Source organism: Bufo bufo, chromosome 2 (assembly GCF_905171765.1).
Source record: "Bufo bufo chromosome 2, aBufBuf1.1, whole genome shotgun sequence".
Taxonomy (NCBI): Eukaryota; Metazoa; Chordata; class Amphibia; order Anura; family Bufonidae; genus Bufo; species Bufo bufo.
Window position 1 is genome coordinate 369,402,740 of NC_053390.1, and position 19,817 is coordinate 369,422,556.

General features: G+C 45.9%; 1 protein-coding gene across 1 annotated transcript in view; it reads left to right on the plus strand.

Moving 5' to 3' along the window:
- The first annotated feature begins 847 nt into the window (after positions 1–847).
- Positions 848–19,817, plus strand: part of LURAP1L (leucine rich adaptor protein 1 like) — a 37,318-nt gene continuing 18,348 nt past the window's right edge. The window contains exon 1 of the mRNA XM_040417152.1: positions 848–1,329. Within this exon, the coding sequence (XP_040273086.1) occupies positions 1,126–1,329 (204 nt within the window). The 5' untranslated portion in view covers positions 848–1,125. The remainder of the gene's footprint in view (positions 1,330–19,817) is intronic.

Sequence of the window (19,817 nt, forward strand, 5' to 3'; positions counted from 1 at the left end):
TTAGTTTTTAGTAAATTGTAGCACGCTGTGGGTGTGGTATTTTTTACACATTTTCCCTTAGGCTTCTTTCACACAAACAATACGTATTGTGTCCGGGTGCGTTTAGTGAAACTCACACCATTTCCCAAGCAAGTTCAGTCAGTTTTGTCTGCGGTCGCGCTCAGTGTTTCAGTTTTTTCCGTGTTGGGGTGCAATCCGTTTTGATGCGCTTATCATGAGCGTGAAAAAACCCCTGAAGGTTGACAAAGCAACATCTCCTAGCAACCATCAGTGAAAAACGCATTACACCCGGATGCAATGCGTTTTTCACTGAAGCCCCATTCACTTCTATGGGGCCAGGGCTGCGCGAAAAACAAAGAGTATAGAACATGCTGCGTTTTTCACGCAACGCAGAACTGATGCGTGAATAAAACGCTCATGTACACAGACTTATTGAGGTGAATGGGTCAGGATTCAGTGCGGGTGCAATGCGTTCACGTCACTCATCGCACCCGCGTGGAAAACTCGCTCGTGTAAAAGGCGCCTGCCTTAGGCTTCTCTGTGTGGGGAAAAAAGTGAAAAAACTAGCACTAGCCTGCTTTTTGTGAGAGGCTGGCTAGAAGAATGCAGCCTACAAGGCACACAGCACTCCCATGCTGAAGCTGAGGGAACCTAGAAGGATTACCTCATAGACATATTTCACAGAGCAACACATGAGACGCCGTGCGGCATTGTCTGTGAGGGAGTGCTCGATGTATCCTAAACAACGCGCAGCAGGCAGCACGCCTCAAGCACGTGAGACGCCACAGGGCCCTTCTGTTAGGAGAAGTACGGTACAAGGGCTGCGTCAGATCAAATCCTTCTGCCACTGAGGTTTAAAGTTTCAGCAGACCTGCAAAGTGAATGGTAGAGGCTGCAGAGTGCCAGTGTGCCCGGGCACCGTCCACCTGACTGCTCCTAGGAGACCTGGCGCTGGAGGGCAGACATATGGGTGTATAAGGAATACTCACTAATGACAGTGCACACCCTAATGAAGCAGTTGTGACTTGTCACCCAGGAAGCCATGCCTCGCTTCTCTGCCCTGCTGTAGAACCTCCTGGCATCTGGCTGCCTCTGCCTTGTAGCGCTGCTTCCTCACACCCAGTCATGGCCGATTCCTCCACCCCGGACCTCAGAGATATAGAGATCAAGCTGGGGCGCAAGGTGCCGGAGAGCCTGGCCAGGTCCCTGCGAGAGGAGCACGGGGACTGGAAGAAGGATGCCACCCGCTCGGAGTGCCCGCTCAGCCCTGCCCAGTCCAGCACCCTGGAGAGGCTGGAGAGTAAGCTCCAGCTGCTGCGCCAAGACATGGTGAGTGTCAGCAGGGAAAGCCCTGGCACCTGCTGGGCACAGGGGGGACACTATGCATGGGGTGTGGGCACAGTATGTCCTGCCAGTGTACCTTTTGAGTAATATCTGCACTGTATTTGAGTGTGGGTTATGGGTGTGTGTGTATATATATATATATAATCTAGTATTATATTCCCTCATAATCCATTACGTTATGCACTTTACTATTGTAAGTTGTCACCATTTCCAATATCTCTGCTTGTTGACGGTGAATGAAAGGAAACTGCAGCCCCCTACAAACCTAGGAGTATCGGTCTAGTGTTCTATGAGCTCAATCCACCAGCACAATAGGTTTTCCTGTTCTGGCAGTTCGTTACTATGTATCAGTGCAGGTAGGGCGCTGTTCTCTGTAAGAGCTCTATACACCCATGTGCCATAGACTGTAATTGCCAAATGTTTGCTACGGGTTGCCTATACTGAACACCTGCGTTTGGCGGCACAGTTCCAGCGTGTGAACAGAGGAGCCTAGCATGTGATAAACAGTCAGGCTTTTTGCTTTCTGTCCACACGAACGAGTGAAGCCCGTGCTTTGGACCTCAAATGCACGGGCACCGTCCATGGGGCAGGCGTATGGGGATCGCAGACCCATTCACTTGAATGGGTCTGCGATCCTTCCGTTCCGCAAAAAGATTGAGCAAGTTCTATCTCTTTGCGGTGTGCGGAGGCACGAAACGGAACCCCAGAAAGCACTCCTTAGTGATTCCGTAGTGTTACGTTCCGTTCTTCCGTTCCAAATCTCTGGATTTGCGGACTCATTGAATGGAATGAGTCCGCATCAGTAATGTGGAATGGCCACGGAACGGTGCCTGCAACGGGCATCACACGTTCGTGTGAACGAGCCCTTAGGGGTATTCACATGACTGTGCTTAGTGCGGGAAACACGGAAGGTGTCGGCCACATCTCCTGGACTGACCATGGCTCCACTGACCAGTGATTTGTTCCTATCTGATTGTGGATCTATTGTACGGTACACCAGACCTGTACCCAGGATAGGTCATCAGTATTTAATCGGCAGGGGGGACCAATACTCCGCACCCCCATGATCACTTTGAATGGAGCGGGAGCACAGCTCTGTTCCTAGCCTAGTGGTGGAGCTGCAGGAAACGGCTGATTGGTGGGAGTGCTGGGTGTCAGACCCAGTGTGCCCTCTGGAAAGGGGAGGGTTAAAACAGTCTACTAACCAGTATTACCAGACCAATAGAAGCTTTACCTGCTGCAGAGTTTGGCATTTTTAACTCTTTCAATTCTAGCGCTTACAGGGGCCAGGACCCTGCTGGTTGGATATTGACCTATTCAGAAACCTGGAAAACCCCTTTAAAGGGATATTCCAGTTTCAGAGCTCCAGCTGTTAGCGGAAGGACTATGGGAAATATGAAACACCGGACTCTCTATTTAATGTGTTTATTCACACGTCCTTGTTTTTTCACAGACCGCGGGGATCATTGACTAAGGCCTCTTTTACACAGGCGTCGCGTGTGAGAGCCGGTTAGGATGCGAGTGCGTCACGGGAAAATGCATGATTTTTCCGCGCGAGTGCAAAGCGTTTTAATGCGTTTTACACGCACGTGAAAAAAATTGGCATGTTTGGTACCCAGTCCCGAACCCGGACTTGAATGGGTCCACAAATCCGAAGATGCAGTGAGGATCAGAACAGAACCCAATGGAAGCACTACGGAGTGCTTCTGTGGGGTTCCGTGCTTCCGTTGCGCAAAAAAAACGGATGGATCGCGGACCCCATTCAAGTGAATGGGTTCACATGCGGCTGCCCCACGGTCGGTGCCCGTGCATTATGGACCACAATTTGCAGTCCGCAGCACGGGCATAACCAGGTGCAGGTCAGTAACACAGAACAGGAGCAGATCTTTCCCTTATACCTCATCTCTGTGGAGGCTCCACTCCTGGTTTTGGCTCACAGTCACTGATGGAAATCACTGATCAAACAATGACCAGAACACTGACGTGTGTACTAGGCCAAAGTCTCTGAGGGGAATTTATCATGAGGGGAATGTTGGAGTACTTCATACCACATTTATCAAATGTCTCATGTTTCTTGATACTTTTTTCTGTACTTTTATCTAGAAAAGCTGCTCTAGTTTTCCTACTCCACCAGCCTACTGGAGTAAAATGGCGACTTCTCTTGCGATAAATCTGGAGTGAAACTCATTAACATGGCTAACCACGCCTGCTTTCCCACCCATATTGGAGGGAGTGGTGTAGAAAAGATTTTTGCACAATTGAGCCCAAAAAGTCAGAGGGTAAAACACAGACACACTGGTGCAAAGGAAGACTGGCTTAGTTGCCCAAAGCAACCAATTGGATTCCACCATTCATTTTTCTGAGCTCCTTTTGAGAATGAAAGGCTGCCTCTGATTGGTTGCTGTGGCCAACTAGGCCAGTTTTCCTTTGCACCAGTTTTGATAAATCACCCCCTCCCCTGACCCTTCACAGACATCTTCATGGATAAAACACTGACCATCTTGACATGGACATGTGAAAAAAGCCCTTTACATGGAGCCCCTGCAGCTCCTTAGTAGAAAGCCATAAAGCCTCCCTGCAGACCTTCTCATTAGTGCAATGTTCCCCGAACTGTGGCTGCTCAGCTGCTGCGAAACGGCAACTCTCATCAGGCGCTTATAGGGGGGTCATTTATCAAAACTGGGGTAAAGGAAAACTGGCTTAGTTGCCAATACTAACCAAGCAGGTTCCACCTTTCATTTTTCAGAGCTCCTTTGAAAAATGAAAGGTGGTTTCTGATTGGTTGCAATGGTCAACTAAGCCAGGTCTACTTTACACCAGTTTTAATAAATCTCCCCATAGTCTGTGGCTATTAGAACATGGTGGGACTTGTAGTTTTGCAACAACTGAAGAACCACAGGTTGGAGGTCACTTCTTTAGGCTCTGCACACGCATAATTTGTTTTTGTTTTTTTACCAATTAAAACACCAGAATAATTGCAAGTGTGTTTTTTGTCACCCGCTGTTTTTTCAGCATTTTTTTGTGGCATTTTCTTGCACAGAGTGACCCAGATTTACTAATCCTATAAATGGTGTACACGGGCTGTCTAGACAAGCAGCAGATTTATCACAGTGCCCCAAGCACTTTTCTCTGACTCCATACCAATTATTGGTTGGCTTATGTCTCATTCACACATCAGTGGTTCACGGACACTTGCTGTACATGTTCTCCCTGGACAGCACACCTACCTATTCTTTTTAATGTGTGTATTCACACATCCGTGGTTTTAGCACGGTCCATGGGTCTGTGGTTTTAGCACCGAAGCGTGCTCTATTTTTCCCATCTTCACAGATCCATCATCCTCATTTTAGTCTATGGGTCCATGAAAAACACAGATGCAACATGAATGCCATCTGTGTTTCACAGACCATTAGAAGATGCTAAAAAATGAACTTTCTGCTGTGCGGTGTCCGTGAAACACAGATAACACATGGAGAGCAAAAAACGGACACCCAGACCAAACACGGATCCTTCACGGAGATCTTCACTCAAGAATCACTGACCATCTTATCACGGTTTTCATCACGGACGTTTGAATGAGGCATTACTTTGAGACAGATTTTCACACCAGAATTGTGGTGCAATTTTGGCGTAAAATGGCGCATCTTAGGCCCTACCCAGTCACATGAAGCCCTGCCCCCTTTCTGTTAAGGCCTCAACCGTGTCGGAGGAAAAAAGTGTAGAAACTCTAGCCAATTTGTGCCACTTTTTTGACAGATTTTTGGTGTAGACACATTAGTAAATCTGGGCCAGTGTGTCTTGGGGGGTCATTTATTAAGGGACATGCGACTATTTTAAAAATAGTCGCAAGTCCCTTTTTTATCAGCCGTGCAACAATACTTAGTGTTTTTGTCAGTTGGACAGGGGTGTCAGAGTCCTGGCCCCGGCAAATTGACTAACATTAACACCTGGAAACAGGCATATATGTTGGCAAAAAACGACACCATCCAGGGGCTGGAGTCGTTTTTTGCCAGGCGCAAGGACTGCCATAGATGTGCCTAATTTATGACAAGGCACACGCCTCGTCATAAATCAGATGAGTCTTACACGGCACGCTGCGAACAGGTTTCGTATGGCCCAGACAGACCACCAGTAAACAGGCTTGTTTGATCCGCCAACAAGCTGGAGCTGCTCCCACATTTTTATTGGCCACCATCCGGTTGGCACCTTCTTTACACACCCCTGTCTCTGCCTGGACCTTTACCAGTTGCTTAGCAGAAGGAAATTTGGTGTCACAGTGCCCATTACATGTCCTCCCATTTGATGGCCAGCTACCATCGCCTTCATTTTCAGCGATTTTGTGAACGAGAAATCTGGATGCTACAGACTGAAACTGTTCAGCAACCAATCCAGGTTCTGTTTGGGATCTGACAAAGGTTGGGTTTGAGTATGGAGGCCTCATGGCGAGTGATTCAGTCTTGCCTTTGCTGTAGAATGACACATTGCCCCAACTGCTGGTGTGATAATCACATAGGACATTCGGTCCCCCCTAGTAGTGATACGAGGAACACTAACAGCAATATGTGCAGGACTTCCTGCGGCCACGTGTGTTGCCTCTCATGGCAGGGCCTCCAACTGCCATTTTTCAGCACGATAATGCTCGCCCACCCACACAGCATGGGTTTACCAGGAATGTCTCCACCAGATTACAGCACATAATTGGCCTGTCAGGTCACCAGATTTATCACCAATTGAGCATTCATGGGACCAGCTGGGACGCCAGCTTCAGCAACCTACGAGTGTGCAGGATACTGTATGGAACCTGTATGCCTCCGGGACCAACCATGTCTCATCTTGTATCCAGGCTAGAGGTGGCCCAACAGGGTACTAGAGCCTCCTTTCAATTGTACTATTTTATGAACCACTCAAAGTGGCAGACCATGTATTAAAAAGTCACAAAAACAGGGTCTTGCAACTTTCTTTTTACACTACAAACTGGCATAGGCTCCTTAATAAATGACCCCCTATGTGTTGGAAACAGTAAAAATTTGCAAATGTAAGGTTATGTTCACACGGATATGTTGTTGCTGATTTTCAGGCGGCAAATCCATAACATTGCTTAGTACCAGCAAAATGGATGAGATTTTAAGAAATGCGGATTTGCAGCAATGTCAGTTTATGCTGCCGATCTCCACAGATTTCATTTTTGCAAAGGAGAGGGTGAAATCTACAGCCATCTTCCCAACAACAACTGCATGTAATTCACGTAGGGGGGTGGGTTTGCGGTTTTCAGCAGACTTTTCTGTTGTATTTTACGTCCCATGTGGATGGACCCTAAGGATTTGAGTGACTTTGACAAGGGTTAAGTTTGGAGGGTTAAAGAACTTGGTCAGAGTATCTCTAAAATGGTAGTCTTGTGGAGTGTTCCCAGTATGCAGTGGTTAGTAGCTACCAACAGTGGTCCAAGAAAGGACAGTTGGCGAACCGGCAATAGGTTCATAGGCGCCCGAGGCTTATTTAAGTACATGGAGCAAAGGTAAGCCCTTTCTGGTCCAATGCCACAGAAGAGCTACTGTAGCACAAATTGTTGAAAATGTTAAAGGGAACCTGTCATGGTGTCTGGGCTGAAGGCAGCATGTTATAGAGCAGGAAGAGCTGAGCACATCAATGTATAGTTTTATGGGAAAAGTTTCAGTATAACTTTTAATTTACTTATTAACCGTATTTTTGGCCCTATAAGACGCACCGGCCCATAAGACGCACCTAGGTTTTTGAGGAGGAAAATAAGAAAAAAAAATTTTTTTACCAAAAGGTGTGCTTTTGGTGGGTTTGAACTAATGGCGGTCTGTGCATGACATTATTATGGGGGATCTGTGGATGATGCACTGTTATGGGGTGGGGGATTTGTGGATGGCACTATTATGGGGGGAGCTGTGGATGGCATTATGATGGGGGGGTCTGTGGATGGCATTATGATGGTGGGGAGGATCTGTGGATGGCATTATGATGGTGGGGGGGATCTGTGGATGGCATTATGATGGGGGGATCTGTGGATGGCACTGTTATGGGGTGGTGGATCTGTGGATGACACTGCTATATGTGTCATCCACAGATCCCCCCATAACAGTCCCATCCACAGATCCCCCATCATAATGCCATCCACAGACCCCCCCCCCCCCATCATTATCCCATCCACAGATTCCTAGGGAGGGGCTGTAGTAGGCGGGGAGAGCGGCGGGGCAGTGCAGGCACTGTACTCTGGCCCCGCCGCTCAGTATGTACTGTATTATACGTAGTGTTAATCATCATATCTAAACTGAATAATGATGCGCTCCCCCTGCTCACCGTACTTACCGGTACACACATCACGCTCCTGTAGTAAGCACTAGCAGCTAGCAGGCAGGCTGGGCGGCCGTAACTCACGGAGGTCACGTGCCTGCTCCTCCTACTTTATGAATTAAGCAGGCGGAACAGGCACGTGACCTCAGTGAGTTACGGCCGCCCGGCCTGCCTGCTAGCTGCTAGTGCTTACTACAGGAGCGTGATGTGTGTACCGGTAAGCGCAGGGGGAGCGCATCATTATTCAGTTTAGATATGATGATTAACACTACGTATAATACAGTACAGTACATACTGAGTGGCCCCCAGAGTACAGTGCCTGCACTGCCCCGCCGCTCTCCCCGCCTACTACAGTCCCTCCTCACTAATACATCGCAGACTGCAATGTAAATTGCCAGCATTCGCCCCATAAGACTCAGGGGCACTTTTCCCCCTCTTTTGGGGGGGAAAAAGTGCATCTTATGGGGCGAAAAATATGGTATATATGTGCTCATTTTGGGCTTTTAAGTCCTGGAGGAGGTCCTATCAGTGATTGACAGCCTTCCCTCTATGACTGTGTGTGCAGAGATAACTGTCAATCACTGATAGGACCGCCTCCTGGACTTCAAAGTCCGGAATGAGTACAGATTTGAATAAGTACTGAATCTTTTCCCATAAATCTATATATCAGTCTGCTCAGCTCCTCCTGCTCTATATCATGCTGCCTGCAGATTATTACACATTTTCATGGGAACAAGTTTAAGGCTACTTTCACACTTGCACTGTTAATTCCGGTATTGGGACCCAGCAGTGGATCTCAATACCGGAATTAAACGGATCCGTTTTGATTGTGCTCATCAGGATGCATCCGTTCCGTTAGCATGCGTTTGTGTGAAATCAAAACGGGGAAAAAAAGGAATCCGTCACTAAGTACATTGAAAGTGAATGGGTGATGGATCCGTCACCATTGACTTACATTGTTTTCTGTACCAGATCCGTTTTTATGACTGGACATAAAACCGCAGCTCTTTCCATTCAGAATGCATAAGGACTAAACAGAAACGTGTTTGTCCGGTATTGGGATCCTCTATTGGATCCCAATAGCGGTAAACAACAACGCAAGTGTGATAGTACCCTAATGCTCTCTTCACCGTGCATTACAGCTTGCTGTGTATCAGGCTGCGTAGCCACATTGCTGTCCACCCATGTCCACCACCAAAAGCATCTACAATGGGCATTTAAAAGGGTTATGCAGTACAAAGATATTGATGACAGCATCAAAAACATGATAAAAACTCCACATAAATCTGCTTCATTTATCGTGGTTTTTGTTGTCTCTTTTTGGGGAAAACCACTTTACATAAAGTGCGGAATCACACAAACCATTGACATGCTGCAGATTTTGAAATCCACTTGGGAGTTCAGTTTCCGCACATACCAAATACTCAATGGAGGTAATGTCTGAACAGTTTTACACCTATTTTTGGCATAAAAATGTCACAACGCCCCATTTTTCTAACTTTTTAAATGACCGTGCGCGACAATGTGTTTTTACTCCATGTTCGACACATAGGTGTATTGAGGGAGTATTTAGGACCACGGCCAGCAAATTCACAAATTTTACGAAAGAAAACTACGCCAGCCCTTAGCGCAAGCACTACCAAGGATGCGCCTAATTTATGATGAGGAGCACCCCCGTCTAAAATTAGGCGCATCTTCCGGCAGCAACGATGGAGTAAAAGGAACAAAAAGAAAAGCCAAAAAATGACGGTCTTAATGAATGACCCCCATGCGTACATGACATTTGGCAAATCTCATTCACTTTGGTGGTGCAGTTTTACACTGCAATGAAAAGTAACAAAAAATAGCCACCAATGCTGTAAAAATAAACACTGAAAAATGTGTAAACCTGCCTAAGGCTACTTTCACACTAGCGTTTTTACTGGATCCATCAGGGCTCAGCAAAAACACTTCCGTTACTGATAATACAACCATCTACATCCGTTATGAACGGATCCGGTTGTATTATCTGTAACATAGCCAAGACGGATCCGTCATGAACTCCACTGAAAGTCAATGGGGGACGGATCCGTTTTCTATTGTGGCAGATTGTGGCAGAGAAAACGGATCCGTCCCCATTGACTTGCATTGAGGGTCATGCCATCCCAGGACGGAAAGCAAACTACAACATGTTGCGGTTTTCTCTCCGGTATGGGAACACAACTAAACGGAACGGAATGCATTTTGGAGCATTCCGTTCTGTTCAGTTCAATTTTGTCCCCATTGACAATGAATGGGGACAAAACTGAAGCGTTTAAAACGCTAGTGTGAAAGTAGCCTAGCCATATCACCCTGCATACAAGAGAATGATTGGTCATATGTAGTACTATAATATCACTGTAATTGGGAACGCTATGAGGATTAGATAAAACAAATACTTTATTAGATATATAAATATATAAAAAATCAAAGTGACCAAAGTGTATCCACAATTCCTGTGGCGGATCGAGGTAACAAAAGGACCACGGTCCGTGATACCACTCAGGTGTGGAGACGGTCACCTATCTTGTGTTTGTGACAAAGACTACACTGGCCACTAGGGAATGGGATACAACATCGCTTAGCAGAATCTGACAATAATCTTTGTCCCTATAATGCCTGCAATGCCCTGATGCATTATATGTTTAAACCGCCGTTTTGTCCCTTTAACAATAGTATGTGAATGTGTTGACATTCATCTGTGATCGTCTCATAGAGGGGGCGGGTAAGTGGGGCGGGTAGTTTGTTGCGGTGTTGCCGCGCCTCCTTCCTCCTTATTGGCCGCTCCAGGGGCTTGATCCGGAATGAGGGGAGGAGTCTCCTCCTTATATAGAGCGTGTCCTTGCGGCCGCGTACGGCCACTCAGTGCTGATAGCTGCAGCCTCAGTCACGGAGGCTAGCAGCAGCTGATCTGTTTGTTTGTCTCTTTACCCACAACTTGTGCTCCTGACGAGCCAGAGCATGGCGAAACGCGTCGAGCAATTAGTGGGGGCAGACTTATATGTTTTTTGATGGTTGCTTGAATGGCGTTTACATGGCAGCAGTGGTCTGCGGTTTCCCAGCCCTCTGCCATACGTGAACAGATGCACTCAAGCTTCTTTTTGCTCACACCCAGGTAGTTAGTGTCCCTTGATTCGTGCTCTAAGGGCCGACAATCAGACATCTGGTTCATACACATGACAGGTGGTTCTTGATGCATGTCGGATCCTAAGGGTAGATGTTTATCAATGGATTAGTCAAACATTAAATTTAGTCCAGGGCTATCTAAACTGGGTGAGTGAGCTGAGCACCTTGTCCGTGCCACGGTGCACAATTTTGGTTGTGCATAGATTACCATAGCCGAGGCATGGTTATGTAATGAACCATAGTGCACCTGAAGTGGATCTCTTAGGCCCCTTTCACACGGGCGAGTATTCCGCGCGGATGCGATGCGTGAGGTGAACGACCCATTCATTTCTATAGGGCTGTTCAGATGAGCGGTGATTTTCACGCATCACTTGTGTGTTGCGTGAAAATCGCAGCAAGCTCTATTTTGTGCGTTTTTCACGCAACGCAGGCCCCATAGAAGTGAATGGGGCTGCGTGAAAATCGCAAGAATCCACAAGCAAGTGCGGATGCGGTTCGATTTTCACTCATGGTTGCTAGGTGACAGTCTATTCACTGTATTATTTTCCCGTATAACATGGTTATAAGGGAAAATAATAGCATTCTGAATACAGAATCCTTAGTAGGTGATCAATTGAGGGTTAAAAAAAATATAAAAATTAACTCACCTTCTCCTCTTGTTCGCGTAGTTCCCGGTCTCTTTACTTCTCAAAAGATGAACTATCGGCTAGGACCTGTGGTGACGTCAGATCACATGCTCCAATCACATGGTCCATCACCACGGTGATGTACCATGTGATTGGAGCATGTGATCTGACGTCACCAAAGGTCCTTTAGCCCACAGCTCATCATTAAATAAGTAAAGAAGAGACCGGGAACTCCGCAAACAAGAGGAGAAGGTGGATAGGTCATCAGTATGTGATCAGTGGTGGTCTGACACCCAGGACCCCTACCAATCAGCTGTTTGAGAAAGCACCGGCACTTCCATCTCGCAGCTTTGGCTTGCACCATTGAAGTGAATGTGGCTGAGCTGCGATACCAAGCATATCTGCTATACCATGTACGATTCTGTGCTTGGAGAGCAGAGAGACGGCTGCAGCGCTGCTGCGTTCACTGGTGCTCTCTGAAACAGCTGATTGGCGGGGGTCCTAAGAAACTCTTGGAAAACCCCTTTAAAGTTGTTCAGTTTCAGGAGGAAACCAGACAACCTTCCCCCCAGGATCTGGCATAAAATAATTGATCTGCCAGATCCCACACCGCCACTCCGTTTGTCCCCGCTGGGCTCTATTTACCCAACTGCAGCAGTGATGTCATGTCTACATGTGACTGCTGCAGCTAATCATTGGCCTTGTCGGGTGCACTGCTGAGGCCAGTGATTGGCTGCAGCGGTCACGTGTTGTCATCAAGACATCAGCGCTTCTGCAGGGTAAATAGAGCCCGGCAGGGAGAACCGGAGCTGCAGTGTGGGATCTGGCAGGCGGTGATGGCCAGTTCGCCGTGTTCGCCCGCGCTCCTTTCCATTGCGTGCATCTTCACGCCATTCCTATTCACAGCGCAGCATCCCCTGGTTCTTGCTTCCAGAGCGGCTGATGTTTGATAAAGGCTATTTCAGCCGAAACGTCACACGAAGTGTAACTTTGCTGCACTAAAATAAAGACAATATCAACGCATTTCGCTGGAGTTTTTTGATTTTCTTTATTGAACACATGCGGGCTGCCATCTTTATTCACAAGTCCGGCGATGCACAGGTAAGTCCTTACCTGTGCCGAGAGCTGGTCTGAAACAAATGCGGTCACCGGGAGCAGGCAGTTCCGAGAACAGCCTGATAATGGCCCCCGGCGGCTGTTCTCGGAACTGCCTGCTCCCGGTGACCGCATTTGTTTCAGACCGGCTCACGGCACAGGCACAGGTAAGGGCTTACCTGTGCATCGCCGGACTTGTGAGTTAAGATGGCAGCCCGCATGTGTTCGCGGGCGAACACGGCGAACTGGCCATCACTGCTGGCAGGTAAGTACTTACATGTTCCTCATCTCAAGAGAGACAGTGATGACAGATGTGTTTGTTTGTAGCTGATAGCATATACAGAATATAATAATTTCATCCTGCTATGACTGTGATTTACAACCCAAACATGCCTGCATCTTGTAGGAATTAGAGGAAGCGCAGAACTGACCGCAGTTTCATATACAGGCCATGTGGACTGATTATTGCCCAAATCAAGTTATTTCAGATGCCCGCACTGGGTCCTTGTAATCAGCAAAGTTACTGGCTCGGTCATTACGTTCAGTATTCTGGTTTACATTTCATTGTGTAGAGATTGTCCCACTGGAAATGATTACTTTAAAATAAACCTGTCATGTCCGCACCAGTGCACACTGAGCAGATATTCTCACTGACAACATATAAGTAAACAGGTTTCTTGGCAATAACCCCCCATAAAAAAGGAACAAGTAGTCTGACAATAATCAATGTGAAGGGAGCACGCATTTTCCGTATACACCTGACGGCAAGGCACACTGCTGTAATACAGCTGTATCATATTCCCCCTGCAGTTGTATACTTATGTATCGCCAACATATTCCGGAGCACTTTACAATAGGGGAAGCAGCAAACAAGTAAAATGACAAATACACTGATGCAAAAGGAGAGCGGTCCCTGCCCGTAAGAGCTTACAATCTAAACAGAAATATTGTATAACGCACTGAGAAGGAGTTGTTGGAATCAAATGAAACTTTATGTGTGTGAATGTAATGATGATATTTGTAAGTGATTACATACATACATTGGGGAAAACTGTCCAACTGAAAGGAGGCTCTAGTACCCTGGTGGGCCACCTCTAGCCTTGGTAAAAGATGAGATACGGTTGGACATGGAGGGAGGTTCTGTGTGGTATCCTGAGGCACATTTGCCCACAACTGGACCTATAGATCCTGCACACTCCCAGCTTGTCTCAAAAAATGATCGGTGATAAATCTGAAAACCAGGCAAGACAAGGAAGTCTTGCAATCTGGTAGAGACATTCCTGGGAAACCTTTGCTGTGTGTGAGCATTATTCGGGTAAAAAATGCCAGGTGGAAGCCCTGCCATGAGAGTCAACACACACTCGAACACAACCATTGTGGGAGGCCAAACAGAACCTGGGTTTGTTGCTAAAGGCGATATGGTTCCTTACGAGAGCAGTCCAAGTTTCCCATCCACTACACCACTGCAAAAGAATGTGATGGGGGCTAGCTGTCAATGGCAGTGTGACACCAAATGTCCTTCTGCTAAGCACCTGGAAATGGTCCAAGCAGAGACGTGTATAATGAAAGTGCCACCTGTGTCTGGATGGTAGACAACAAAACTGTGGGAGCTGCTCCTGCTTGTTAGCTGATCAAGCGATCCTCTTTACTGGGGGTCTGTGTCATCCAGAGCCTCATGTAACCACTGCTCTCAACACCTCATAACGGCTAGGTTAGAATGGCCTAGATGGCGGGTTAACTTTTGTATGATAATACAGTATATGGACGTACTAGGTGAATACTGTTTACTGCCTAAATAAAGTACGTTAAAAACACTTTATTTCATTTTATTAAAAAGTTATCTCCACAAATATAGGCTGATAGGGTAAACTGGAACTGATTCAGACCAATAATATGCTGGTTCCTAAATTGACCCTACCACAAGAACTCCTTATGTGTGTAGGAGTATGAAAAGCAAAGAACACTCCTATTACAGTCCTAGGAGTATATCTGCACTAGTCCCTCAGGGCTGCAGTCCCTATAGACAGTGCGTACCCTATTGTTGTATAGGACCAATATGTAGGAGGAGTATTCCCTATTGGGGCTCAGTAAGGGGAAGAGAGTCAGCCTGCATGTATCAAATCTATACTGCAGTGCTAATGCTCGACGCGTTTCCCTTCCGACTTCTGTCGGTAATTCATCAAGAGCATTGATCTAAGTGTCTGGCCAACACTGTACACGGCGACCCTGATGGTGGGTGCACAGCAATCATGCCAGCACACTTGATCTAATTGCTGACTATAACGCTGCACGCCTCTGATGGCGTGCGTGCAGCAAACAGCGAGCCTCCCGGCACTATAGTGGCCATCCTGCTTCTCTGAGTCCAGTGATGTGCTCTCTCTCAAAGTCTGTCAACTTTGCAAAATGACTTTGAGTGTATTGTAGAGGCATGTCTAGCAGAGGTACTCTACCAAAAAGTAGCCTCTGAGAGCCTTTTTATAGGGCAGTGGGGAGGTACTTTTTACGCCCTCTTGTGGCAAGATCCAGTGTTTAGTCAGACCACATCTGTAATCATTTATATATTTCCCTGAGACATAACTGCGTGCCGAGTTTTGCTGCAATCCGACATTTCTATTTGGGAGTGTTATTTATTTATTTTTGTCAGTGTGTGTATTAAAGTAGCACTCCCACAGAAAGAAAGTTAGAAAGGTACATGATGTAAACTTGCTGTGGAGGCAATCTTCTTACCAGAGACTGTATTTGTGAGTTATCCCCTCCCTTCTGATCCTCAGCAGTGTCATTTGACCAGCAATCAGACTTTCCAAGATCTGCTGTGGGGTCAGTCAGTTCTAGTTACGCCACTTGTGTAGATACTTGTCTGACGTAGGGTAAAAAGACATCACTGTGGTACACTGCAGAATTTGGATTGGGTGCTCTCTCAGAAGGCAGTTAGTTACTGCGTCAGGGGCAGGTTATCAGATGGCACAGCCCAGGTTACAGCTCTGCAGCACTCAACAGTTAAATGCTGATCCTGGAACGGGTTCTGTTTAAGCAAACATGGAACAGTTTGATTAACTTCACATCAGGGTTACTGCAGCGAATGTCACATTCCAGGCACTGGTAAAGACTTTTCTTTAACCCTTATTATTCAGGTGAGAGTTCAGTCCTACTGCACAATCTGAACCATGCAGCAATAGGGCTAACAAATGAGACCCAAATCCTAAGTGTGTAAGAGTTCTCCTAACTGTGCTAATACTACATTGTAGTACATCGTATAGCCAATCAACCGTCACATTTCAGTAGTATTAACTTGTAATATAAACATGAGTGGCAGATATTACATTAATAGGGTAAATAGTATATACGGTACGTACATCTTGGTTTTACTGACCTTGTTGCTTAGGTCATTTAGGATCTAACTTATGAAAACCATTCATGAGGTAACTGCCACTTGTCCAGCTAACAGCTGTCACTTCCAGACCCCCACCCTTCACCCCAATGCACGTTTACTGTATTTCAATGGGGAAAGAGGAATAAGCAGCTGTCAGACACCTCTGTCAGTGCCTGGCTCCTGAGGCAATAAAGGATTGGGCATGTGGGATACTTCCTGACATATGCTAGGGGCATACACAGATATCTCCATAGCATAAGGCTCCGTAGCAAAATAACCCACCCTCCCCTCAAGTGAGAGTTCTGCTGAATGTACAGTTTTGTTTATTAAGTGGAGGATTTTTTTTGATCTGATCCCAATATTTACACCAGACTCCCCCATACATGATTAAACAGGCTGTCTATAGCAACCACTAGCGTAAGCTCTGTGCATACGAATTCTTAAAGCTACCATTAAACTCAGTAACAGCTGTAAAACGTTATTTTCACTGAGCTCCCTCTAGTGGTAGCCGTACAACTATGTCTTTAATTTATACTGGAAGGCAGGAGAAGTGACGGTCTCCCTTTCACACTAGTCTCATAGCACTTGCAGTGTTGTACACTATTAGAATCTGCTGTAGATCAGTGCGTGTCAACCTGTGAGGCGCCCCCTAGTTGTTGAAGCACAGGTTGGCAGGATCTGTCTCCAGTGAAAACTGCATGTATGCTCACTGAAGGACCAGATTACATAGAAGTCAAGGGAGGGTGGAGTAGGAGAAGGGAGACGGCTGTTGGAGACAGTCAAAGAGACTTACAGCGGAACTGCTGCTGGTTTGTAAATTAATTACTGTCCTAATTTACTGCTGGATTTATATATAAACTGCTTAGTTGTGTTGTATAATGTCCTCCTTGCTGCTGCCGCGTCTGAGGGCGTGCTGTGAGAGCTAGGGAGTAGGTTCTCCTGTTTCTCCATGCCCTGTGAATGGGCAGACAGCTCATCTCTACGTCCCAGCTCAAAGACCATTCAGAAATTACAGAGGAGGAAACTGCTTAAAATACCACATTGTGTTATTCCTCATGTACATACATGACAGCCTATTCTGAAAAATTGCCTGAAGCTATAGTTACACTTTAAAGGGGTTGTTCACTATGGGGGCCTTTCGCTCAGACCACCTCCCCGCGGCACCGGACGCTGGGTCCGGCTCGTTTACTTCCCTGCCTTTCTGCAGTTTCTCCGGGTCAACTTATTGCCTGACACGGGTCACATAACGCTGCAGACAATGAATGGCCACAGTGGTTACATGTCCTCAATACATCATGTCACTGGGCAAACAGGAATTATTTTAAAGAATGCATAAAAACAATATAAAAATAATATATTGATGTTTCCAAAGCTCACATATACCACAATGCGTACATCGACAAGAAACAGGGGTATTGCAATATTTGGAAGTCATCTACTCGACAAACTACTACCATATTAACAAAATATACAGTACAGACCAAAAGTTTAGACACACCTTCTCATTCAAAGAGTTTTCTTTATTTTCATGACTATGAAAATTGTAGATTCACACTGAAGGCATCAAAACTATGAATTAACACATGTGGAATTATATACATAACAAACAAGTGTGAAACAACTGAAAATATGTCATATTCTAGGTTCTTCAAAGTAGCCACCTTTTGCTTTGATTACTGCTTTGCACACTCTTGGCATTCTCTTGATGAGCTTCAAGAGGTAGTCCCCTGAAATATTTTTCACTTCAGAGGTGTGCCCTGTCAGGTTTAATAAGTGGGATTTCTTGCCTTATAAATGGGGTTGGGACCATCAGTGGCGTTGAGGAGAAGTCAGGTGGATACACAGCTGATAGTCCTACTGAATAGACTGTTAGAATTTGTATTATGGCAAGAAAAAAGCAGCTATTTGACCATGAAGGAGAGTGATGGGGTGCTGCGCCAGATGACCTGGCCTCCACAGTCACCGGACCTGAACCCAATCGAGATGGTTTGTGGTGAGCTGGACCGCAGAGTGAAGGTGAAAGGGCCAACAAGTGCTAAGCATCTCTGGGAACTCCTTCAAGACTGTTGGAAGACCATTTCAGGGGATTACCTCTTGAAGCTCATCAAGAGAATGCCAAGAGTGTGCAAAGCAGTAATCAAAGCAAAAGGTGGCTACTTTGAAGAACCTAGAATATGACATATTTTCAGTTGTTTCACACTTGTTTGTTATGTATATAATTCCATATGTGTTAATTCATAGTTTTGATGCCTTCATAGTCATGAAAATAAAGAAAACTCTTTGAATGAGAAGGTGTGTCCAAACTTTTGGTCTGTACTGTATACTTTGCGAGAAAATTATAACCTAATAATTAATACACAACTTTGCTGCAAACAATGGGTATATAAAATATTGGATGAAAACTCAAATTTGCAACTAAAATGCGTACTCTAGCAGAGTTCTTCTGATAAAATATAGTCTGCAAAAAGCTGTAAGATGTGAGGAGTTCATGGATACCACACATGTCTACACGCAATGCTGCTGGACAGCAGCTACAGACTGTCTTGTTTTAAAGCTGACAGTGTACGCTTGCTGCCGTACTGTGGGAACTATAGCCTTTAGAAATTGGGTCAGGAGTCATGTGCAGTTCTCACTGGGACCCATTTCTATGAGGTGTAAGTGGATAGCTTTAAAGTAAACCCTGGCTGGTATCTCTAGCCTCTACACAGCCTGAGATACAGCCGTCAGTAGCAAAGTTCGTATGAGACACGTTCTTGGCTACTGAAGTGCCACCCTGCAAGGGCATATGAGATACTTTCTTGGCAGGCAAAGGGTTAAGGAGCACCTATCGCTATGATCAGCCCTATTAAACTTGGCATATTGCCTGGTAGGGTTGATCATGGTGAATAAAATGCAGCACAATTAGTAATCCGGACCCATTCATTTCTATGGGGCTGTGCACATGAGCGGTGATTTTCACACATCACTTGTGTGTTGCGTGAAAATCGCAGCATGCTCTATTTTGTGCGTTTTGCACGCAACGCAGGCCCCATAGAAGTGAATGGGGCTGTGTGAAAATCGCAAGCATCCGCAAGCAAGTGCGGATGTGGTGCGATTTTCACGCATGGTTGCTAGGAGACGATCGGGATGGGGACCTGATCATTATTATTTTCCCTTATAACATGGATATAAGTGAAAATAATAGCATTCTTAATTCAGAATGCTAAGTAAAATAGGGAGGGAGGGGTAAAAAATAAATAAAAAATAATTTAACTCACCTTAATCAACTTGTTCGCGCAGCCCAGCTTCTCTTCTTTCTTCTTCTTTGATGAGCTGGGAGAAAAGGACCTTTGGTGATGTCACTGCGCACATCACATGGTCCATCACGTGATCCATTACCATGGTGATGGATCATGTGACGGACCATGTGATGAGCGCTGTGACGTCACCACAGTTCCTTTTCCTCAAAGAAGAAGAAAGAAGAGAAGCCGGGCTGCGCGAACAAGTGGATTAAGGTGAGTTAAATTATTTTTTATTTATTTTTAACCGCTCCATCACTATTATACTTAGCATTCTGAATTAAGGATGCTACTATTTTCCCTTATAACCATGTTATAAGGGAAAATAATAAAATCTACACAACATCTAACCCAAACCCAAACTTCTGTGAAGAAGTTCGGGTTTGGGTACCAAACATGCCGATTTTTCTCACACACGTGCAAAACGCATTAAAATGTTTTGCACTCGCACGGAAAAATCACGCAATTTCCCGTGACGCATCCTATCTGTCCCAAATCCATGACGCCCGTGTGAAAGAGGCCTAAATGCGTCTACTTTGTAATAATAGCACTCACAGTTGGTCGTGGAATATCTAGAAGGGAAGACATTTCATGAAGGTTTGTTTCACACTGCTTGCAGCGATATTTGTCCGGCCAATTCTC